Genomic DNA, 25,897 nt, shown 5'->3' with positions numbered 1-25,897 from the left:
CGACCAATGTTTGCAAGTCAACAGTGGTCAGTCCACAGTTGCAATGAAGTGGAATTTTCTGGCAGGAGGGAGGAATGTGTGCACGAGTGCGGAGTGGGGGGCAGTGAGTGTGGTTGCTGTCGCTGATTGGGGAGCAAGTGCTTTTGGGGCCCTATTTAAGCCAGCGACCTGGCCACAGCCCTCCAGTCTCCCTCCTCTGCGCCCCCAGAGGACCCCGGCTGCTGCCCCCTTGCCTCACCATGAAGCTCTCCGTGTGGCTGGTCACCGTGGCGGCGTGCGGTAGGTCGCAGCGATGCCCTTGTCTTACTGCAACTCGCCCTGTGGCAGTGAATCACCCAAGGGCATCATTTACACGCAGTTAAACACGTAGGGGGCTTTCGCGAGCAATTTCATCCGTAATACAGGTTTTTTTGGGGGTGTTAGATCGTGTAAATATAAATGTTTGGCACGTTCTGTTTATACTTTTTGTTTTTTTCGGTAAAGTCACGTAGGTAAAAAAACTAAATAAAATGAAAGCAACTAAATTAAATCACGACGTTTCGGGCGCAACACAATTTAGTTTTCATTAAAAAAAAATTCCTACGTAACTTTACCGAAAAAAAAGTATAGATACTTGCAGTCACGAAAACTTCAAATCTAGAATTAATGTTCTGTTTACGTGACAAACCTTACTAATTGGCTGTGTTGGGTGGTGGCGGATTTAACGACACATTTATATTGACGCGATCTAACCCAAAAAAGTATTTATGCATTCACACTCCGCTCGTCAAGGCTTGAGTTTCCTAACTTCTACGTTGCTCTATTGTCTATAACAGTATTACCATTATTATTATTGAGCTTGTTCAGCTCGGAAAGCATCACCGAGTCAAAAGCTGACATTAGTTTAGATGTAATTAATGTCTTGCACGGATAGCCACAGTTTCGTCAGTTTCCCGGCTATTTGGGAAAGAAAGTTCTGTGGTGCGCGAGGAAGCGATACTAAACAGAAGACTTAAACATGGATGTTGCAGAGCACGAGTTAAGGTTCCTGAATGAATATTGCACAACTCACATGAAGTCTCAACACACTGAGCACCACCAGCTGGTCATGCTGCACCTCTTTCTGAAAGTAACTTTTGAGAACAGTGGTTGCCTTGGCATCGTAATGTCGAATCTGCATCACAGCCTTGCATTGACTCCACTTACTGTTGGCCCCAATTAGAATTCCGTTTTCTCCATATCAGCCAATGGGCATTCCGTTTTCTCCATGTTAGCCCATGGGCATTCCGTTTTCTCCATGTGAACCAATGTGCATTCCGTTTTCTCCATGTCAGCCAATGTGCATTCCGTTTTCTCCATGTTAATCAATGTGCATTCCGTTTTCTCCATGTTAACCAATGTGCATTCCGTTTTCTCCATGTTAACCAATGTGCATGAGTTTTTCCTGCGTTGGTCTCAGTCTGACCTTAGCCACCACTGTGGCCGTGCGCACCTCTGCAGGGTGGATGACCCAGGCCCTGGTGGTGAACCCGAACGAGGTGCGCTGGTGCGTCACGTCCGACAAGGAGAAGAAGAAGTGTCTGGATCTGGCGAAGGCGCTTGGAGACCTCAAGAGCCAGTTCTCGCTGCTGTGTGTCCAGCGCGACAGCCCCAACGAATGCTACGAGACGATCAAGGTCGGTCATTTGGCCCAGTGGTAGTGCCTTCTTGCAAAGGGTTTTGCCAATCCGAAGAGCTCTATACTTCAGTGTGTAATACCCGTAAAATACTCTGCACAAATCTGCCTCGCGACGGATGCTAATCCCTGTGGTCTCGTTCGAAAAGAGGAGGCCGTTGTGTGCGGTGGCACGACCCTAACTTGCCTAATTTGAAAATAATTCGAAAATTATTCCATTGGGATTACACAAAAGCAACATTACCCCCCGACTGCATCCTTCGCAATCGCCTTGTGCTCTAACAATGCCGTGAATACCAAAGGTACTAAACAATCACGCGCAGCTTCACGAATGTGTTCATCGGCACTTTAACTTAGAGCGCAAACTGGGGGCCTTTTGTCGTCATTCATAGCGTGAGGGAGACAATAAGTTGCCACTGTGGTGAGATGTGAACTCCCTCGCCTGGTAAACAGGAGGTCGTGGGTTCGATCCCGACCCTGACGCTTGTATATTTGGAGTTTGCATTTCTCTCCCCGTGGTTGCGTAGATTTTTCTCTGGGTCCTCCAGTTTTTCCCACCATATTGAGAATCAACATCACGTGTTTAGACTATTTGGCTGCTATAAATGTCCACGTGATAAATCATTAATTTTAGCAATCATTTGAGGCCAGGTCGCTTCTGTAAAAGAGCTGTATAGCAGCTCAGTGGACCTTACCTGGTAAAATAAAAGTAATTTAGTTTAAATAGTTTAGTTTAAATGTGGCCCTTTTGTTGTGCATCGGGATACGCGATCCCTCACCAATTTGGACAACATTAGGTTCAAGAGTTTTTGGCCACAGACGACCTGAAAAAAATGATTTTGATTCTATTGAAAATCACAACGTTTGTGAGCCATCACGCCTCGCGGGAGCAGTGGGAGGATAATCATACGGAGCGGCTCTTGATTTATTGAGAAATGTCTGTTGAGTCATTCCGCGTATAGCTCTAAAATCAGAAGTAGTGTGAGGATAACAAATACAAATTGATTAAAAGACTCATGTACAGACAGCTCCTTGGCCATCCGCTCATGGACGAAGGCACGCCCATGCTGCATCCCCGTGAGGGCTGTTTTTAACTCTACTTGGCCGTGCTGCTCAGCGCCGATTGACGAGGGGGTTTGGGGCTGTGACCCGGGACTGATGTTAGCCTTAGGCAGGAATCAAAATAAGGTCACGAGGTTCACATTGCCAACCAGAGCGCTACTGCTGCCCTGATTGACAGATTCCAATTTGCCTGGTGACCGTATTGCAGCTTCAAGTCATGTTGTTAACTTAGCGCGTAAGGTTTTTTCGCAGCCAATATTATTAATATTATATTTTTAAGGTACAAATGCATAATTCAGAGTTTCTGGATTTGATTCTGACTTTCTGAATCTCTCCCGAAGATGCTTGACATAGTTTCAACGTCGCGTATCTAACTGCTGCTGAATCTGGTTAAGAATGTTTTTCAACTCACCGGTGAGCTGACACAGTAATAACTGTCCAATTACATGCGTGTACACATCACCATTTAACCCGTTTGGCTGCGTAGGGTGGTGGAGGGTGTTCACGACACGACATTTGCCAGTTAATTACGTGGCCAAACCCGCAAAGCAATTATGAAGAATGCAAACAAATGAGTTACACTCCTACTGGTTATGCAAGTGCTGGTGATGCTGGTAATGGATGGTGACACTTGTGATGGATGGTGGTGCTGGCAGTGGTAGATCAGCAATGGTGGTGGTAGTAATGCGAGAAGTGCAGTAATCAGGGTTGTTAAACGATGACCTAGTAAACGTGTAACCATTTTCAGAATCGATTATCGGTTCCAGGAACCAGGAATCATTTCCAGTGGCATGTAATAACGAATGCACCGATTGGCACGCGAGGACGTACAAACCACACTGCGGCCTAAGAAATTCGCTGCACTGGAACTGGCGACCTCTGGAATTGTGAAGTTCTATATATGAACTATTTCACTTATATAGCGTGTGTGCGTTTGCATGAAGGCAGGAGGCAACTTCATATTTTGCTAAAGTATCACACCACTGTGGCAGCTCCCTTAGGTTCCCTCAGCTACAAAGGTAGGAATGTTTATTTTTCTAGACATTTCTGTGCATTGCGGCAAAACCGGTCACCAAATTTATTTTTAAAGCGGTTGCTGGTAATGCAAAATCAGCAGAAAAAAAAACATTGTACAACAATCGTGGTCATAATGCTCGTGGACAAGCTGCCGTTGCTAGACGTTCTGTGTGCGTCACTGGAGATGAGACCCGAAGCTGACCAGCGGAGTTGCATAGCTTCTCTTGTGACGCCTGTCCCCGCAGTCGCTCCGCGCTGATGCAGTCACCCTGGACGGAGGAGACATTTACAAGGCCGGAGAAGCCCCCTACAACCTCAGGCCACTTGCAGGCGAGGACTACGGGCCTGGTAAGAGCTGCAATCATCATCATCGTCGTCGTCATCATTGTTGCAATTGTCATGCTAATCCTTAATGATTCATGTTCGAGTTAGGTCGCATAATGATCTGACACAATTTGTGTCCTGAAGACCATATTTCACTGCCCGAGACAGCCAACCAAATTAAATTGTCACGTGTACAAGCATTTAACACGCCAATTATTATTGATTCAGCTCACCAATGAGTTGAAGAACAATCCTCACTACCAAATTTATCAATGAGATATGACGTTTGTTTTATCTGATGATGATAGCATGCACTGCTACCTCACTTGTATCTGTCATCACCATCAGCCTTGAGCTTTATGTGAGACGTCACAATGTATTGTATCCACAATCGCAGTGAAAATCCCAAGACCGCATTGTGTCCTTAGAGCCTCACGCAGCGAGCATACTCACTGCATCGTTGCATCACTTTGCCTGGTGCATTGTGGGAGCACCAGATCGCAATACATTCCTGGGTGGCTTACCTTACAAGAATGACCTGAGAATGTATACATGTTGGCTTTCTACATTTGCATGGCAACTGGGGATTAAGAGGTGAAGCTATTTTATTTTTACAGAAATGTATTTGCTTTGTCACGGAGTTGATCATCATTGTCATCATCAGCCATTCTCCACTGCTGGATAAATATCTCCCAAGCCATCAACATCCCTCATGATCTGTAATCCCATTCCAGTAGTCCCACTTTTCTTCAGAAAATAAATAACACCTCCTTCCCAAATCTGTGTCTTCACGGAAAAGATTGGGACTTTTTATTTTTACACAATCCCGTGACCACACGAACATCTTGCGAGTGCATCGCATCAGCAGCATTGGCAGAACCCCTGGCGTGGTGTCAACATTTAGCATCTCTGTGAAAAAGAGCTTCCTAGCTCAACGGATTCCTCCTGCACTCTAAATAAAGACTCTGATTCTGATGTCATCAGCAGATGCAGGCTTGCTCGGACCAATGATGGTGAACTGCCATATGTTTATAGACCACGACTCTCTCTATAAGCCATGGGTCACAGTTTCACGCAAAACTATGCAATACATCATCACTTTGAGTTACTTTTTAATAGTTCGATGTCCGATTTTTATTTTCTCCTAAATTCCTGTGCTTATCTTTTGTATATCGGCTCAATGGCGATTGTACACAGACGTGCTGATGATAGTTCAACAAGCAAAAAGAGACACGTCCCATTGCCTATCGGTGACTTCCTTTCGCTCAGAGCTACACAACTCATGACCTGCGGTCGAGTTGGTTCTCGATTCGTGTCCTGATACGGAAAACCGACATCACATTTGTGTCGAGAAAGTTGACCCAAATAACACATTGACGTCACGAACACTAGTGAACCAAATTGTGGCTCTATTATTATTAATTAATGTATAAACATCCTAATTGGTGGCTATCAGGAACTCCGATGAACCTTATGGCGGTTCCCCGGGGCACCACAGTACCCCGGCTCTCGCACAATGTCCGTGATGCGGTCATTCTTAGTCTGTTGATGGTTGCCGATGCGGCAATCGACTCATCTCGACGAGCTGTACACGATGCACCACTACGGTGCGTACGAGCGTTTAGGGTTTCAGCGCAAGCATCCTCGCTGCGTTTCGACATCGCGGAGTGTGGCACTGATTTCGGATTGATTGGTACCCTAGTCGCGGAGTGAAGTACACCCCTGGAAAAAAAAAGTGTCCCAGAAATAAAACATTTAATTGCCTCGGCCATTTTGTATTATTTGGTGCCCTGGGGTATCAGATATTGAATATCGACTGACCACCTGTAACCTATTCTGACTGAAGTGACATAGCAAATACCCAATCACTTAGAGCATCAGAATTACGTCAAATCTCAGCTTACACAATTTAAATCATTGCATATGTATGTTGAACTTGATAATTGTTTTTTTACCCTTTTATCTGGCAACAAAACTGACACCTTTTTTTACAAGGAGTCATGTTTGCATGAGGTGCAAAAAGGTGTCAGTTTTGTTGCCAGATAAAAGGGTAAAAAAACAATTATCATATTTTTCTTCTGGCAAATGAGGTTCCAATGGTGAGTTGAACTTCTTTCGCACTGACTGTAGCCAACCGTGCTAATGGGAGGTGCGGTTAGCCATGCCGCTGGTGAATAAGATATTTACCCCCCCCCCCCACCTGGGATCCACCACCGACTGGATCTACTGGACATCCATGAAAAAGAACTTCACAGCTCATAAGATTCCTCCAATATCAACACAGATTCTGATTCTGGTATTCTGATCTAAATGAATTATGCACGCTTTACCCCCCCCCCCCGTCCCTTTTAGCCCAAGCAGGTATTGAGCACCTAAGCCACAAGCTTAACGGGAGAAAATGGGAACTCGAGACCAGGTGGGCCCCCTTCTCAACGAGTCTAAAATGAAGAGGGAAACTTGCAAAGAGGTCGGGAGACAGGGACAGGGTGGAAGGAAGTGGCCAATCGCCCCTCGGCCGTGAACGCGCGGGAGCAGATCCACTGAGCGGTGGGAGGTTAGCACGTAATAAGCCCATAAGCCGGCGTGTATATGACTTTATTTGTAGGGTTTTCCTTTACTCCCCTCTTCCTCCGCCGTATCCTCCAGCCCAGGGCGCGTGCTACTACGCGGTGGCAGGTGGTCAAGGCGGGCCGCGTGTCGGACCTGAGCAACCTGGAAGGCAAGAAGTCGTGCCACACGGGCGTGGGCAAGTCGGCCGGCTGGAACCTGCCGATCGGGAAGCTCCTGGAGAGAGGCATCCTCACGTGGGACGGGCCCAGCTCGGGCTCCGTCGAGAAAGGTGCCGCCCCCGGCGTGAACACGCGGAACGGTCTGTGGGGAGTTTGACACAAACGCTAAACGGGTGGTTCCGAGTCTCCATCTCCTGCCGATTCACTCCTGGATGAGGGCTTCCTCATGCTGCCACAATCTCTCTTGGTCCTGCCGTGCCACTTGAGCTCATCTCATGGGTCCATCTCCATGGGAGTCGCCCTCCTCCAGATGTTATCTCTCCTTTTGGGCTGACATTCCAGTGCGGCAGTGTGGCACAGTGGTAACCACTTGCGCCTCACTGCAAGAAGATCCTGGGTTTTATTCCCAACTCGGGACACTTTTCTGTCCGGGTGATCTCCCCCACACCCCCCCCCCCCCCCCCCACCTCGTTCTGCGTGGGATTCGACCGGGTTTTTTTAGTTTCCACCACTATCTCAAAAAAACACTCCCACAGTCATTGGTATTGGCCACACACCCCCAATGGTCGACTGTGACCTGTAAATGACTCAACTGGGATTACACAACAGCAGCAAACATCGCCGCTTGGCAGGACCCACCGCTGAAAAGTTATTGAGACTTGGTAAGGCTTTCCTAGGTTATCAAGCAGAATAATAATACTCATATGGAACGTATTGCATTGTAGAACAGCTATAAATATTGATATTTATTTTACCAGGCAAGGTCCACTGAGCTGAATAGCTCTTTTTCAGAAGCAACCTGGCTGTCACAAATGATAGCTCAACGAAGTGGCCTATTACGTGCACATTTATAGCAGCTAAATACTCTAAACGCGTGATTCTAAATGTGGAAAGACCAACCAGAGGACCCGGAGAAAAATCCATGCAACCACGGGGAGAGAGACAGACACAAACTTCAAACATACAACAGCCGGTTGGGGTCTGGATCAAACCCACGACCTCCTGCATACCAGGCGAGGTAATTAACATCCTACCACCAAGGCGCCCAATATCACAGTTGCACGTGGACCATCAGACATTGTGTCAGACATTCCTCACTAGGAATTGCTGATATTGCAGAGGCTCTTGATGAAGATGATGACTCGGCAGATGTATTCTGCTAAGCCCAGCTTCAAATATTTGGACAGAGTTAAATGATTAATAGCTCTGGGGCTGTGAGCCTCCCACTGGTTTCGACAGACAGTATGAGATGATGTCCTTCATGTTGACTCAGAGCTCTCTAAACAAGTGCTGTAGAGTTATCACTGTGTGTTGTCTAGGATGAAGCAATCAGGATTTTGTTTGCCTTTCGCACAAATGACGTTAGCATTTCCATACCGTCCTGTAAACCGTTCCACTATGTCATTGAATATTTATTTAGATTTAGTTATTCGACGTAGTTTGGTTGTCGAATCACATGTTTTGATATCATCGGTCACCAGACTCCGTTTGCATCACCCGCCACGTGATGCTACCCACACAAGACACTGGGGCAGCTCCGGCGTGTAGCTCACTCGTGTCGATGATGACGAACGGGGTTTGCGAAATGAATACAACCCAAAACAAAATGTTTCAGTCGCATTTTGAATTGAGGCACAGGACCGAGGATTTGAAGAGGGGCAGTAGCTCTGCTGGCTGGGATTGATGACCTCACGATCACGGGGACCTCACCGCGTGAACCTCCCGGTCTCTCCATCGCTTAGCACGGGACGTCTTTTTGTTGTTGTTGCTTTCATTTTGTCACCGCGCTGATCCAGGTCACTCTTGCCAACGAGACTCATCCCGGTCTCTTGTTGAGTAGTCACAGAGTTTAAACAAAATAACGTTTAAAAAAAAACGTCTCACCCCGCACTCTCCGCAGTCCTCCCTTCATCGCAATGTTCACCTCCTTTCTGCTGTTCCCTGCCCGACCCCGTCCCCGTTCCACAGCCGTGAGTAATTTCTTCTCGTCGAGCTGCGCCCCGGGCAGCAAGGAGCTGCCCTTCCTTGACAAGGCCTCCAAGGCGAAGCTCTGCGGGCTGTGCATCGGCAAGGGCGACAACAAGTGTGTGAAGAACGCCGCGGAGCCCTACTACGACTACGGCGGCGCGTTCAGGCGAGGCTTCGCACGTCACGCCGCCCGGCCAACTGCTCGTCGCAGAGGGGCACGGCTCGAATCCAGCCGGTCGCCCCGGTTGTTATGAGCCGCTATGAGCGAGCAGTGTCTGAAGCCATGCCTGACAGTCCACAGGGCCGGCAAGGGAGGTGAACGCGACCCGCCGCTCGTGCGAACGCATGGACGTGCGTTGAACCCCGTGCGCGCGTGCTCGCTCTCTCGTGTCTGCGCAGGTGTTTGAAGGAGGACGCAGGGGACGTGGCGTTTGTGAAGCACGTGACCGTCAACGAAGACACCACGGGTGCGTGCAGACTGCTCACGCTCGTATCGTTATTATTTGCTGTTATTATGAAGACTGCGCTTGTTTTATATATTTGTAATGACGACTTTGACACACTTCTCTTGAGATGGCACTTTATTGAAGACACGTTCACTTGACATCCGGCGGTGACCCCCACTGCAACAGCCCCGAGTCTCCCGCGCATCTCCCTTATATCTCAACACGAGGCCACGATCCCCTTCTCGATCGTTCTCGCTGACTCTGGATGCTCGCTCCACCAGCAGACTCCACTGTCCTCTTCCGTGACCTGACCACGCTCCCTTCTCTATCATTCCCGTAGCCACCAGTCCCTTCGCACTCACAACTGACTCCCCTGTCATTACCTCCCGTAGCCACTAGTCCCCTCACACTCACAATTGACTCCGCTGTCATTACCTCCCGTAGCCACCAGTCCCTTCACACTCACAGCTGACTCCCCTGTCATTACCTCCCGTAGCCACCAGTCCCTTCACACTCACAACTGACTCCCCTGTCATTACCTCCCATAGCCACTAGTCCCTTCGCACTCACAGCTGACTCCCCTGTCATTACCTCCCGTAGCCACCAGTCCCTTCGCACTCACAACTGACTCCCCTGTCATTACCTCCCATAGCCACCAGTCCCTTCGCACTCACAGCTGACTCCCCTGTCATTACCTCCCGTAGCCACCAGTCCCTTCGCACTCACAACTGACTCCCCTGTCATTACCTCCCGTAGTCACCAGTCCCTTCGCACTCACAACTGACTCAGCTGTCATTACGTCCCGTAGCCACCAGTCCCTCCGCACTCACAGCTGACTCCCCTGTCATTACCTCCCGTAGCCACCAGTCCCTTCGCACTCACAACTGACTCCCCTGTCATTACCTCCCGTAGCCACTAGTCCCTTCGCACTCACAACTGACTCCGCTGTCATTACCTCCCGTAGCCACCAGTCCCCTCACACCGCATGCAGGCTCTATTGTCATTACATATTTACAGCAGCTTTCTGTAGCGCCCCAGCTACCACCAGGCGTATCGCAACCCCTCCTTATCAAGCACCTCTTGTTTTACGGCATGAAAACTACACCACCACTTACAATAACCCAATTATCAGTTTGAAATCATTATCATGCTATGTACAATTTTAGAATTGCTGTAAAACGCCTTGGTAAAGGCGCTTTATGAACCTCGTTTATATGTTGCCAAACTCAAGGATAGAACTGCATTTGTTTACCCACAAAAGCCGCGCCGTGTCTCATCTCCTTGTCAGGAGGGTCCGGTCAAAATCTTATCACAGGAGAGGGTGGCCGATGTTGCTACTGCGGTGTGCAGACCTCATTTGAATACTTTTCCGGGTCACTTTTCAGAATTCCGCCGTGTAGCCAACACATAGCACACGTGCTTACTGATGGGAGCACCCCGGGGAGTCTGGAGAAAACCCATGGTGAATGGGGGGGGACCGACGTAAGACGCCACGCAGAAAACTCCCGACTTGCCAATCAAACCCAGATACTTTTTGCCGCGAGGCAGAAGCGTTACTCCTACACCACCCGGCCGCCCGGAACATGTGATCAGCATGTGATGAACATGTGATGAAAATGTGATGAAATGCGGTGTGTGTCACAATATGTGATGTAAATCATCAAACTCAAGGTTCACATTGGGTACGAACTTCATAGCTGATGTATAGAAGAACGGTAGTGGCGGCGATGATGATGATGATGATGTGGTGGTGGTGTTGAAAGTAATACAGGTGGCAAATAGTGATCATGATGATGGCAGATGATTTATATATTAACGAAATAGAAGCTTACTATATATCATTGCTAAATTTGGTTATGATAATTGTACATCGACTTACCAGTGGGAGTTGAAACAATAATAATTATTGTTCCATCGCACCAATTATAATTGGTGCGATGTTAAACTGAACTTAACAAAAACAATTTTTTACCAGGTGAGGCCCACTGAGCTACGTAGCTCTTTTTCAGAAGCGACCTGGTCACAAATGATAGCTCAGCGAAGTGGCTTATCACGTGGACATTTATAGCAGCCAAATAGTCTAAACTCATGTGTTCTAAATGTGGAGGGACAAACTGAAGGACCCGGAGAAAAATCCACGCGATCACAGGGAAAACATGCAAACTCCAAATATACACGCATCGGGATTGAACCCAACAATCTCCTATATACCAGGAAAGGCAGTTAACATCTCACCACTGTGGCACCCAAACGCGGTGTACACTGCGTGACAATTTGAATTGTTTGGCTGTGTCGGGTGGCAGAGGGTTTAAACGGTACGGATTTGGCCAGTTCGTAAGAATAACAAGAATACATTCAACTCGCTGCACAGTATTCGCTCACTCTTGAAGAGAGGGAATAGCATATCCCCGATGTCCACGGAAAGGGCGTTTTGCAACATTTGTGCGATGCGCCGGCCCTCACTACCTCCACGGTGCTGGCTGACAGGCCACGTGCACAGCCGCCATTGTGTAGCATTACCCACAATTCATTTACGAACAATCCAGAAGTTTCGCACCTCCGATTTGGCACGGTTCGCTACGTACGGTGCAAAAGAAGTTCAACATACACGTACGTCCATAGCGACTGTGCCGGCAGTGGACTGTGATTATCGAGGGCTGTGTGCGTGCCCGTGCCGTCGACGGGAGTATTAACAATTGTCAACGCGCAGAAGCGGAGCGTGCTGGCTACGAGCTGCTGTGCGGGAACGGCGGCCGCGCTCCGGTGTCCGACTTCCGCCGCTGCCACATCGCGTTTGTGGCCGCGCACGCCGTGGTGGCTCGAAGCAGCGATGACATCGACCAGCGCAAGCGCAGCGCCATCCTGGGTCTGCTCAACGAGGCAGAGGTGGGACTCCAAATCCCTCCCCTCCCCCCTCACCCACGTTATTCTGTAGCGCTTGCGCGTGATGGCCAGCAGCAATGTGACCTGGAGCTAGATGCCAATGACGAAGTCTGCTGGACATGATGGATGAGAGCGCTTCGGCAGAGAGAGTTTGCGTAGTTTTGATATTTCTCCCATTTAAATATCGAACAAAGATCGTCTGGGACTCTTTTTAAATCCTTTATATTAAGTTCGCTTGCTTGCTTGCGTGCTTGCTTGCTTGCTTAAGACCGTGCAAATCTTTCGGTCGTTTTTTAACCCACTTCCCGTGATCCAATCGAGCTGACATTTTGCACACAGACTCGTTGTGCGAGACAATTAATGTTCGTGAAAATTTTTTTTGCAAAATTTTACACTGTTTAGGGAAAACAAATTAAATATTTAATTACCAATTGCTTAATACTGGCAGACAATCATCTGACCCATAGGTGGCAGCCATCTCAAGCCAGAGGACGAGAGGACTCTAGCCGCCACGCATATAAAGGATTTATAGTGAAACACTTTGTTTTTACGGGTTTACTTGTTCTTCTGATATTATGAAGCCACCGGAGCTATGCACTTTTATATCCAACTTGAAAAACTCATTTCTTTAGAACTTATTTTTGTGTTTAGTTTGTTGTCCATCCCCCGCACCTCCGATTAGAATGGTTGGCAACGTGCAGTGCGAAACAGGTTCAACATACATGCAAAGAAGCGTAGAGACCACAGGGGTCTACTACATGGTCCATAGTTTTGGTTGGATGCTCACAATCGCGCGACTGTGGCTTCTCTTGAATTTTCCATTCATAAAGGAGATGTGCGCATTAGCCTGTTCATCTTCTGATGTGGATGATGGTTACATCGTCAGTGTCTTTGGGGAATGTCAAAGCCAGGAGGTGAGATGTTTGGGACTCGAATTATGTGTACGATCTGAACGTCCGCGTTGTTCCATTCTCTTCACCGTCGTTCTTCCAGATCTGGGTGAGATTCCAGAAGGGGGATCGGAACTTGAGTCGATGGCGAGGTGTATTTCCGAGGTCTTGGGTTGATGGTGGGTAGGTGGTTGGCGTTGGCAAGAAAACGTTGTAAACTCCCCAGGGAGTCAGGTGATTGGTGTCGGATTCAGAGTTCTGGTGATGATGCGCATCGGGTTATTTAATTGTGCGTCAAGAAATTGTATGCATGGCCTTCCGGAAGCACGTTATTATGCGACCTCTATAAGATGAAAACTCCACGAAAATAGCTCTTCCGTGATGATACGCCTCCACGCGTGGAGAGATGGATGTATGAAGCACGTATTATATGTATGTTGAACTTTCTTTCGCACCATACATAGCGAACCGCGCTAATCGGAGGTGCAAAGCAGGCACACTGTGCGATTATGCCATTGCTCATATTCTCCACAACTACGCGAACGATTGATATGTTGGTTTTTAATCAGTTTATTGTCAAAAGGCCAAAACCTTGACTGGGCCCATCCCGGTGCGATTGCTCGCTGGCTGGGCTGTCCGTTCTGTGCGGCTGCTGCTCAGGAGGAGATTTCTCCCCAGTGGCCCGGCCTTTTTCAATGAGCCCGGTGTTCTCGGCGACGCACCTAACGCCGGCCCTCACGGTGCCAATGTTTTGATACAATTCTGGCCAATGAAGCAGCTCGTGAGTGGCATTTGAGACTTGTCGTCACTGGAAAATATGTTCGCATTCCACCTCTGCTGCTATTGCTGCTGCTGCTTCTGCTGCCAGAACTACTTTGGAGTGAACGGGACTCAAAAAAGCAAGTTTGAGCTTTTCAGCTCTTCCTCGTATGGCGGCAAGAACCTCCTCTTCAAGGACTCGACGCAGTCGCTCTTCCGCCTGCCGGCGCTCTTCAACCACCGCAGCTACCTGGGCTCCGAGTACACCAGCGCGCTCGCCAGCCTCTCTAGCGCCCGCAGAAAGGGTACACGGGCGGCGCCCGCTCTCGCAACGACGCCCTGCGCATCTACGCTACGGTCCACGTGGAGGGACGGCCAATGGGAAGGAGGCGCATATGTCCGCCCGTTTATTTCGTCGCTTATGTTCTCAGTAATGGCCCTCATCTTATCTAGGATTTTACGTATCAAAGCGCTTTACAAGAGTTAAAAATGGTACATTAGGAGTATTGGCTGATGGGGAAAAGGGATGGGATTTGACTGTTGGGGAGGGGAAGGCATGGCAAGGAAGGGGAAGGGAGGGGCGACGTTAGAAAGGGGAAGGATCGTGAAGGTTTTAAGGATGAGGACAGGAATCAGTGGGGGGATATGCTAATGAAACGAGATGAGTCTCAAGGGACGAACGGAAAATGGTTTAGTGAAGTTGCTAGTGTTGATGTGGAGTGGGAGTTCATTCCAACGGATTGGAACCAGGAACATACCTGTCAACCCACACGGTTCACCGGTATTCTTGTACAGGGACATTTCGTTTTCAGGTCCATACGGCGTACAGCCGTTTCAATACGGGCAACACATTGTTGTTGTTGTCTATTTGTTTGTGTTTCCCCCTTGTGATGGGACTTTGTAGGATGAACGTTGAGATGTATAAGGGCACGGGGGTGGTGGCGGGCTTAACGACACATTTATATTTACGCGATCTAACCCAAAAAAACCTCTATAATGGTAGTGTCGCAGTTAGCGCTACGCTGCGCTACGAACTCGGCGACCCGAGTTCGATTTCCGCTCACGGCCAACACCAGTGACGATTATCTGAACCGGTCATGGGCCTCCCCTAGGTCGACTCAGCCTCAAATGAGTACCTGGTGTGTAAAAATCTCAACTAGGGAGACAAAAGCAGCCGGGCGTGGTGTTGGCCACCCACCTCCTCGTGTGCCGTGCCTGCCATCGTAGGTGCTCGCTCACAGCACTTGCCCCAACAGTCTGTTAAGGCTACACGGGGGATCTTTGTCTTGTAGGCAAGAGCCCCCTGCGCTGGTGTTGCATCAGCGACGGCGAGAAGAACAAGTGCGATGCCTGGGACCTTCACAAGCGCGAGCTGCGCTGCCTGGGCACGCACTCCATGGAGCAGTGCATCTGGATGATCAAGGTGAGCCTTGAGTCACCAGAACACAATTCCCTTATTGTTATTATTTGTTATTATTATTGTAGTTAGTATTATTATTGTTGATATTATTGTTATTATTGTTGTCATTGTTTTCCTTAGCCCGCACCTCCGAATAGGACGGTTGGCTACGTACGTTGCGAATGAAGTTCAGCATACGTACATTATGTTGGTTTATTATTCCGCGTTTACCATTGTTAGTATTCCCATCGGCGGCTCGGGCACACCCCTCGGTGTTCACAGCGTAACCACAGTTTACTGCCGGCACAGTCGTACGTACGTGTGTCGAACTTCGTAGTGTAGCGGGTTAACGCTACGCTGCGCTACGAACGCGGTGACGATTATCCGAACGGTATTGAGCCTCATTTAGGTCGACTCAGCCTCAAATGAGTACTTGGTGCGGTGCGTAAACATCGCCACTTGGGAGATAAAAGATGGCCGCGCGTGGTGCTGGCCACCCACTCCCTCGTGTGCCGTGCCGGCCTTCAAGGGTGCTCGCTAACAGCAATTGCCCAAACAGTCTGTTAAGGCTATATTGGGGATCTTTGTCTTTATGTTGAACTTCTTTTGTACCGTACGTAGCCAACTGATCAACGGAGATGCGGGACACGCTTTAGTCAAGAGGGTCCTGCCAGGTTTTTTGGAAGAGAAGGCGGTGATGATGCTACAATGTGTCATGCACATTGAGCAATGTGCAGGTGATGTTTCAGCAGTGGGATGTGTTGGCCAATACCAGTTACACGGTGTGTGTTTGACCTATGGGAGGGACCTGTAAGAAACCCATGCAGAATAGGGGGAGAACATACACAGGCACAGACATCTTTCTGACTACGAAGCCACCAAAACACCCGATGGTGAACCCACTGCTGGAAGAAGGCCTTGTCACAACGTAGGGGTGCTTTGATTATCTCATCGCTACATTTGCCTGTGAGAGTTGTTCCTTGACTCACTGGGAAGTAAAACGCCCTTGCAGAGGGGGACATTACATTTGTCCGGCTGTGTTGGGTGGCGGAGGGTTTTCTTCGACACAAATTTGGCCAGACTGGGCCGCGAAATCCGACCACGTGTTGAGTGACGGACCACACATATTTGGCAAATCTAGAATTAATCCCAGCAACGTAGCAAAGGGCTGTTTCATCTACATAACAAAGGCTCAGTCCCATTTACAGCAGCCGCACCTTTACAGCAGCCGCACCTTAACAACTCTTGGAACCTCCCAGTTCAACCAGTCTACACAACAAAGACTCATTCCTATTAGCGGCTTCAGCCGCACCAACCTCACAATAATAATATACAAAACGCCGATCCTAGGGGCCTCCCTTGTCTCCTCCCACCCTCACAAAGTATATAGACAAGGACGGTTTTTTTTGGAATTGCTCTTACTTGATACAGCAATCGGCGTGAAGTTCCACCTAAGCGAAGCTTTGTTTGCCTCCGAAACGGTCTTGATTTTTATTATAGTTTTTATTTACTTTTATTAATTTTAATTTTTTACCTACGTGACTTTACCGAAAAAACCTAAGAATATGGACCCCTCCTCTATCGCGGCAGAACGGCGAGGCGGATGTCATGAGTCTCGACGGGGGGCAGGTGTACCTTGCCGGGAAGTGCGGACTCATTCCCGTCATGGCGGAGTACTACGATGACGGTACGCACCCGCACACGTGCGCCACCACACAGCACTCCCCCGCCAACCGCCTTGTGATGGGCGGTGACATGGCCTTGCAGAAGAGCGTTCTAAATTAAAACTAAACTTTTAAAATTATTTTACCAGGTAAGTCCCACTTGAGCCACATGGCTCTTTTTCAGAAGCGACCTGGCCACAAATGATAGCTCCATGAAGTCGCTTATCACGTGGACATTTACAGGAGCCGTTCTCCTGTATACGAGGTGAGGTAGTTAACATCTCGTCACCGCTTGCTACAGAAGTTCACGGCTCATATCCAGCGACCACCCTGGTTAATGCTGCTGGCGAACTACTGGTTCACAGTTAAGGTCCTGTGACGTCATTTTAAGGAGTGGGCCACTGTGTGACGGCATCATTATCCTAATTTGACCAACGACCTGCATATTATTGAGTTGGAATCTACGTAGGAATCATTTATGTAGCAATCACAAATAGACTATATTTCGCAAACACAGTTACACAGTTTGCGCGAGTTGCGGGAGCGACGGGTGATTTTCCAACGGGTGGATCTTTAAAATGGTGCCCGGATGCCTATGAGCGATTTGAGTTGAAAACGTACTTTGGGCGCGTACTCGCCACGCGGGTTGGTCCACGGTTGAGCATCGCTTAGGATTTAGGCGGAGAGGAGGTTTGCCAGCGCGAATCACCTGGCGACGATGAAGCAGCGTTCCCTGCGGAGGAGGAGGAGGTCTGGAAGGCCCGAGAGCTCGGAATAATGTTCGCGTTACCGTCTGGCGGGCGGGACAGAGTGAGCGCGGAGAGACGAGTTGAGGGTGGACGACACTCAATAGCGAGGCATGTGTCATGGATTATGGCAAAACGGCCCCCAACTCCCCATGGGCGGGAGCCAGGTGTTCGCAGAGCCTGCGGGGTGTTGACGGCAGGAGGGGCGACGGCTTTCAGTTTGGCGGCACGGTGTTGGGGGCCTGCGCGGTGCCCCAGCGTAGAAGATCGAGGGCGTAGTCACCGATGTCAGAGTTACATTCTTGTTTCCGCGTTTGCGCTTCAAAAAGGGCCGCGTCTCATCAATAATCATTGCCTTCCTCGCTCTTGTCTCTTGCCGACAGACAAAGTGTGCAGCGGTCAAGCCACAGGCATTGCCACGGGTAAGACGACCACGCCGCCGGCGACTGAAACCTGCTCAGGCAGCAGGATGGTGAAGTTTCACAATAATAATGAGTCAGAATCAGAATATGTATTTATACTGGAGGAATCCGACGACTTCATGGCACAAAATGTAGAATCCTTTTTGAAAACCACCCAGAAACAGTGCGCCCCATGTTCCTTCAAGTAGCTGATTCATCCTTAACACAGTTGGGGTTTCACTTTTCCATGCACGCACGATGACAGTCAAACCGATATATTTTATTTGCCGAGATGAAGCAATGAAATTAGCTCGTGTATGGTCGTTGGATGTATTGCGACATCCCAGGACCATCAGAGATGGCGATGGCTTGGGGAGGCCTCCATCAAATGGTGGATTTACCTGACTGACCTCCTGTAAACCGGGCGAGGTAGTTAAAATCTCACCACCGCGATTACCCTGGAGCCAGGGTACTGGTCGGGGTTGGCGTTCAGCGGGAGGTCAAAATCATCCTGCGTTCGAGTCTAGGGCAGAGTTTCAAACCGAGGTCCCTGGCTTTGCTCCCCCCCCCCCCCCCCCCCCCCCACAGGGAAGTACTACGCGGTGGCAATCGTGAAGAAGACGAACCGGGACGTGAGCCTCAAGGACCTGTCGGGCAAGAGCGTCTGCCACACGGGCATCAACCGCACGGCGGGCTGGAACATCCCCATTGGGCAGCTCGTCGCCGACGGGAAGATCGACAGCTGCAACATTGAGAAGGGTATTGTTGCTTTAGGTCCCAGACGAGGCAGCTGCAACATTGAGAAGGGTATTGTTGCTTTAGGTCCCAGACGAGGCAGCTGCAACATTGAGAAGGGTATTGTTGCTTTAGGTCCCAGACGAGGCCAGCTCAACAAAGGAACTGAACGAGTGGCCATTTTGCGTCGTTGAGAGCGCCAACTCGAGGAGTTCAGAAAAAAATAATGATGGTTTTACCCTTTCTGGCAATAACACAGGAGGTGTTAAGATGTTCAAACACAAAATAAACACACCTATTGCAAGGCATCACGTCTGTGGCAAAACACGCTAACAAACGGTTGGCCTACACCAGAGACAGCCTTCCTGATGGCCTTGTATGACCAGTGTCAAACCAGAGAATGCCAAAAGACGAACAGTACAAAGACAATGCACGTATCAGAGCATTAATAGCTCGGGGTGAACAGTTATATCTATGGGACCTTGATTTGCCAGTATCGACATGACGTTATTGCCAGAAAGGGTAAAGCCTATACCAAAACGTGTGACCTCTTGCGACACAGCATTCGCGTAAACTGCGAGTCTCGAGTAATTCGCATTTGCATGGTTCATACACACCGCATTCATAACCAGGGCGGCCTGACAGACTCGAACCGCTGACCCTCTGCTACAGGCGGAAAAAGACGCCCCCTGCCTCTGGGCTTTTTGCCAGCAGTAGCTTTTGCTTCGTACAGATCAGGAACCCATTTGCAACATCGCCATGAACCCGCTTGTTGTACTGCCGTGTGCCAGGGGGCTAGTGATCCCGCTTGCTGTGCTGCTGTTTGGCACTGAGCCCGACTCGTCTCGATGGCACTTCGTGGATTTTTTTTATTTCCCTCCGGGTCGCTCTCCTCTTTTCCCTCCACGTTTAGAATCGCCGTGCGTCGATGTTATGTAGATTAATTTGCCGCTGTAAGTTTCCACATGATAAGCCACTTTGTTGAGCTATTGTTTTTGGCCAGGTCGCTTTTGAAAACTAAGCGAATAGTTCAGTGGGCTTTACCTGGTAAAAGAAAAGAAATGTGTAAAATGTTTTAAGTCATTTATTTACCTTTCCTATACTTTTCACTCCTATCCTGTTTTTGTAGTGCTTGTTGTTGTAACGTTCTGACATGGCCCCTACTGATATATCTGTGAAAAAAAGCGTCATAGCTCATTGGATACCTCCCGTATGAATAAATAAGTTACATAGTCCCTCGGTTAATAGTGACATCAGTTCATGGTTTATCGGTTAACGTTTCGCCTCCCATAGGACCCCATGGCTTTGACTGACGTTATCATTGTGACGTCACGGTACCGTGTGTACGTTATGCACGCGGGCGCCAATTTCGGCCAATCCGAGCGCTCGTAAGTGGGGCTGAGCGCATGCCCTCAGCCAATCAGCGACGCCCATTTACGAGCGTTTAAACCTCGACTGGCTTCGTTCACGTTACATTTTCTCTTTTGGCAGCCGAACAATTCCCCGCGCGCGACCTATATTCCATTCACAGTTACATTCGGCGGATCGGTCGTTTTCGAGGAACGCTGACCGAGGGACGACTCTATTCTGACTCCGACCCGTAGGCGCGGCGCGCCTGTTCGGGCCGAGCTGCGCGCCGGGCTCGCAGGAGGCGTCGCTGTGCGAGCGCTGCATCGGGGAGGAGGCGGCGGCCGTCGGGAGCTCCGGCAGGCACAAGTGCGAGTTTAGCAGCCACGAGCGATACTTCGGATACAGCGGCGCGTTCCGGTGAGGGTTCCCGCGCGCGTTGGGCCTCGCCGACATGACAATGTGGCGAGGCGGCCATTGCTGAGGATTGATCAACCACCCCTTCCACCCCTCCCCCCCCCCCCCATAGTGCCTGTGCCACCCCCCCCACCCCCCGCCCCCCGCCCGGCCCCCTTTGTTGTGTGGCGTTCGGCATGGACACGTGCGTCTGCTGAACGCAGGAATGCACTGCATCCAAAAACGAACGCAGTATGTCTGTGTGTCTGTGTGTTGAACTTCGTTCGCACCGCACGTGGCCGGCCGTGCTAATGGGAGGTGCAGGTGCCATGTCTGTGTGTTTCGGGCCACCCCTGTTTAATGCTGCGTTGTGCGTATTAACCGTGAAATACTCACGTGCGCCGTCTGATTCACGGCGGACGTTATAGATCCCGTGACGTTGTTCAGAAAGAGTAGGCCATTGTGTACCGGGCAGCACGGTGGACCAAATTTTCCATATTTGAAAACGTACCTGGCAAATGACTGAATTGAGATGAGACACGTATGAACGTGACGTATCAACATCGCCCGCGACCGGCTGGCGATGCCCATTTGCAGACCAGGTGCTGTGTCCACTTTGTGCTCCCAGGGACAGCCACTGTCGTGTAACTATTCACGTGCCAATTTAAACACTGGTCATGAGAAAACATTTCTCAGTGTTATTCATCTCGGGCCCCACGATGTAAAGAAGTCTCCAACTCGTACCACGCACCCTCTCACGCTGGCCTCTCTGTTTACATGCTATGAGGAAGAGCCATTGCCATGTCACCTGTTATGTGTTGTTGCTTTCAAGAACACAGTGCTATTGACGAATGTGTAGAGTTGTTTTATGCATCAATATGTCTTTGTGTACCTGCATTAGTGTCCCGTTGCATCCTCATTTTCTAAAGCCATGTCTCCGTGTTTCTGTGTCCCCGTATCCCCGTATCCCCATCTCCCTGTGTCTCCGTGTCCCCATGTCCCTGTGTGTGTCTGCAGGTGCTTGGTGGAGACTGGGGACGTCGCCTTTGCGAAACACACGACCGTTTCTGAGAACACGGACGGTAAGTTCCGATGGCCAGGGATCAGTTTTGGGGTGCCGTGGTGGCGAGATATTAACTCAGTCGCCTGACATGCAGGAAGTCGTCGGTTCCATCCCAACCCTGACGTCTGCTGTATATTTGGAGTTAAAATGTTTAACCCTCGTGGTCGCGTGGACTTTTCTCCAACTCCTATTTAGAGTCAACGTGCATTCAGAGTATTTGTCCGCTATAAATATACACGTGATGATGATAAGCCACTTTTGTTGATCTATCATTTGTGGTCCGGCCGCTTCCGAAAAAGAGCTACATAGCTCAGTAGGCCTTACCTATTCAAATTAAAATAGTTTTTCTAGTTTTGACATCTGTGTGGCTACTGCCGTTCGTGCAGTGAAAGGCTGAGGGGGTCCCGGTGTTCGCCACGGAAGAACCGAGGGTTTGACCACACATCCACGAGTCGTGAATGTGTGGTAGACGATCCAATGTGTGTCGCACGAGCGAAAGGATTAGTTTCAATTGATGGTTGTTTGTCTTTGCGTGTGGCACAGGTGCCAGCAAGGAGGCGTGGGCCAAGAACTTGCGCTCGTCCGACTACGAGCTGCTGTGTGCGGACGGCAGACGGGCCCCGGTCTCTGCCTACAAGACGTGCCACCTGGCGCAGGCGCCGTCCCACGCTGTCGTGACGCGCGCCGCCCTCAAGATGCCCGTGCAGGAATTCCTCAAGGATTCGCAGGTGCCACGCTAATGCCTACTCACACGTGACCCTTAGCATTCTCGCTCACGCACACACACCGCATTCACCCATTCACACTGCCACTCGCAATAAACAACAACCGCCTGTTCACCAAGAAGGGGCGGCGACGTCACCCTGGCAGTTGTGCCAGGCTAGGTGCACTTTGAGGCTATCACGTGAAGTGTGAAATGCTCACTGGTAGGAGGTCACCGGACAGACCCAGGTGACGTGGGTTGACTGAGATGACTGGTAGATGCACCACCTGTGCTCCCCACTGTGCCAACTTATTATGTTATAGCCACCCGGCGCTCCGCTTGTGTTGTGAGCGTCGCTCCTCCTCCCTCTATTGTTGTTGGTGGGCGATTGCCTCCAACCACCCAGTAGCATCCTTCACAATCGTCCTCCATAGAGGCCGATCTTGACACTGCTCGTACCATAGGCAAGTCCAATCAGCTCCACATCTCCCTGTACCACATTTGGTACGGCACAAACTCTTCTCGAGTTTGTGCCGTACCAAATGTATCTCCCTCTATCTGGCCAAAAAGAAGAATGCTTGGGCATGCAGTGGCTGGGCATGCTGGCTCCGTGATACAGCCAATTCAGCCTTGCCGGTCGGAGGAGCTCACTGATTGGACTGTGTTCAGATGTTTCGAGGATTTGTGAGCTCCTCACAAAATCCAGTCCGGTTAAACTCAGGATGGATTGTAGGCAGGCCAGCCTGTATGTTTCAAAACGGCGCAGATGTTCCTATAAAGGGGTCCACGTTTCGCAAGCATAGAGAAGAGAGGGCATAAGTGTGGCCAAAATGGCAGAGAGCTTCATATAGAGCACAGCGTGCTAACCACTACACTACCGCTTCTTACCCACAAAGACAAACACACTCACATTTATTAACATTTTTATACACACGCAAATACAGATGGCCCCCTAGTCATTACAATCAGTGCTGTAGGAAAGGCATGTGCCAACACACCATCGACTGTGTGTTGTTCCTTTGCTGTTTTCCAAATCGTATGAAAGTTTTCAATTGGTTACATAACTATGTTATTGTTGATCAGCACATATGACGCGTATTAAAATAACGATGGCAGTACCAAACGTGAGCCCTAATTGCACCTGTCCCTCCGGTGCGTCTGCAGATGAAGTACGGTCGCAGTGGCACGGACAGAGAGAAATTCAGTCTGTTCAGCTCGGAGCGCTACCAAGGCAAAGACCTGCTCTTCAAGGACTCCGCCAAGTGCCTGGTGAAGGTGGAGGCCGACTCCTACAGAGACTTCCTGGGGGCCGGCTACGCCAAGACCATGGACGGCCTCAATGCCTGCGCTAAATCAGGTCGGGGCACCAGCGGTGACAGCTGTGGTTTATTATTATTTTTGTTATTGTTGCTTCGGTTGTTTCGTCTTTTTCAGGAGGGTTTTTGCCAAGTTTTTCGCGACGTTTAATTCCAATTGAGAAATTTGCAGGTCGCTCTTCAGCATCGGGATATTTCACCAATACCAGTTACAGAACTCAGAGAGACCTAATTTGCAAGAGTGATCTGGGACAACAGTCGGCCGGTTGGGGTGACCATTGTTGTGTGTAATCCAAATTTATTCATTTGCGGGTCATTTTTTAAACTGTAAAATGTGGACCCTAAAGCCGGCACACAAATCGCACACTCTTACGAATGTCATCACATCGTCTTTCACGCCTATTGTGAAGCAGATGGCACATATCTGTATGGTAAATCCACAAGTGCGGGTTTATATAAATTCAAAACTTCACAGTTGACCGGCGGGCGTGTGTCCAGCCCACATGACCCTCCCTCCGTTTCATGATTCTTTGTCGTATCGCGATATAGCCCTGACATGTCATCTACTGTGAGAGAGGCAGCGACCCTTAGAGTGAGGTGATGGGGTTATTTTCCTGCCCTTTACCACTCGATATGAACAGGCCGGGCCTTGTTGCCGATGCCAACTCATGGGTTTTTGCTGGTCTGGTTAATGTCTCCCGACAGATCTGCAAGAGGCGTGCGAGTTCGACGTCTGCCAAATCCCCCGAAAGTACCACTCCCTCCAGAACTGAGCCGCCTCCAGGCACAGCGCCCGTCCTTCCTCCTTCCCGTACCCTGCCACCCCCTCGCTGTGTCGCGCAGCGCTCCCTCGCGTGCCTCTCGCTGTGCCACGGGGCTCGATCCGCACGCACAACCGACCAAGTTCAAATCCTGTCCAGAGGTTGACACAGGCCATCGTGCCATACCAAGGTTCTTAAAATGAGCGTCACTTTGCGCTAAACAAACATGGGTCATCCCATTACAAGGATGTGTTCCCACAATGGATGTGTGGAACTTGCACTTTCGTAAAGGTTTTTGGGTTAGATCATACCGATGTGCTGAAGTAATAGCTCATGGGTGACACGTTTGTAAATGTCGTGTGTTTACTCGCCATCACACCGATGATGCTGAAGTAACAGCTCATTGGCGGGTCTCGTTTCTTGTGACAAACTTTACTAATCGGTTGTGTCGGGTGGTGGTGGTGATTTAACAACACATTTATATTTAGATGCTCTAACCCAACAACCTTTATGATGCATAATATTGGTCGTGAAAACCTACGTGTTGAATTGTAATTGACACTGCTAGCTCTTTTGTACTGATAAGTCTCAACCAGTGTAAGTCTGGCATGCATATTCCATAATGAATACATCCCAATTTTCTCTATGCAATTTTAAACAATTTGACGGAGGTCTTGCACCAGCGATGCAAATTCCACTTCATTATGCTGGTGCCAATATATCGGGAAACGAAAGACAGCGTGATAGGGCGAGCTGGACTGTGGCTGGGATAAGAACTGTGGCACAACGATTGTATGCCTCTCACTCTGCTGACCGAGCTGTATCCTGACCCATGCCGATTCAACCTTCTTACAGTCAACACTTTTAGCTGATTGTGATTGGAGGCTCAATGTCTTTGCTGTACACCCACCGCCCCCGCCGCCCCACACGCTGTGTTCACACAGCAGCAGCAGCCTGCACCACGCTTTGTTGTCCGACTGAAGATTGTAGTCTTGACAGCACACGTGTCAAGCTGGATGGGGAGCCGCATCAGATTGGACAGACAGCAGCTCTTCGGACATGGAGGCATGATTGGTGAACCCCACCACTGCAGTCTGCGCAATTCATGAAATTGTAACGGCGGAGAGTGCCTTACGTGAACTATTTAAGATCAAGCAAATTTTTTTTTTAAATATGCAACTTCATGAGATAACAAGTTGACCCTCACGTGCAATTGCCCCTTCATTTTGCAAATCACTTTTCTTTTGTGGGGTCAACGTAACACAGCCGGTGTCAATGGACAACGTTCAACTCTTACATGCAACGCTTAATCCTCGGTGTGTAATCCAGCAGGGTTATTAACACGGCAATGTAAATTAAATCCTTTCGACGAAACTGTTGTCTGCATTGCTTTTTTGCTTGTGCGGTTTCTTTATTGAAAAGTGTAAACAGCACAGAACGTCACGACTACCAGGACTCGGCCTGTCCAGGGGTTGTGAGGAGGCGAGTCCTGCACAGTGCTCCCTCCGCATTACACTTCCTACTGTCACCTGCAAATGGAATATGCCCGAACTAACAGAATCGGAATCATAATTCAGACTGGAAAAATCCGATGAACTATGAAGCTCATTTTCTTACAGATCTCAGAACGTGAC

The 25,897-nt window shown here is 49.4% G+C and overlaps 1 protein-coding gene across 1 annotated transcript; it reads left to right on the top strand.

The window, feature by feature from the left end:
• Positions 1-190: 190 nt before the first annotated feature.
• On the top strand, positions 191-25,637 carry LOC133357633 (serotransferrin-like). The gene is given in 18 exon segments (XM_061575692.1): positions 191-279; positions 1,480-1,655; positions 3,979-4,081; positions 6,704-6,732; positions 6,734-6,896; positions 8,755-8,920; positions 9,154-9,221; positions 11,911-12,086; positions 13,842-14,037; positions 15,025-15,155; positions 16,722-16,818; positions 17,925-17,963; positions 18,531-18,701; positions 20,282-20,444; positions 21,438-21,502; positions 22,027-22,211; positions 23,351-23,543; positions 24,208-25,637. Coding segments are annotated over 18 exon segments (2,229 nt in total). The 5' UTR covers positions 191-239; the 3' UTR covers positions 24,276-25,637.
• The last annotated feature ends 260 nt before the right edge of the window (positions 25,638-25,897 follow it).

The sequence above is a fragment of the Lethenteron reissneri genome, chromosome 58, assembly GCF_015708825.2.
Source record: "Lethenteron reissneri isolate LAM-NWPU_2019-01 chromosome 58, ASM1570882v1, whole genome shotgun sequence".
NCBI classification, from domain to species: Eukaryota; Metazoa; Chordata; class Hyperoartia; order Petromyzontiformes; family Petromyzontidae; genus Lethenteron; species Lethenteron reissneri.
This window is presented reverse-complemented; position numbering and strand designations above follow the sequence as displayed.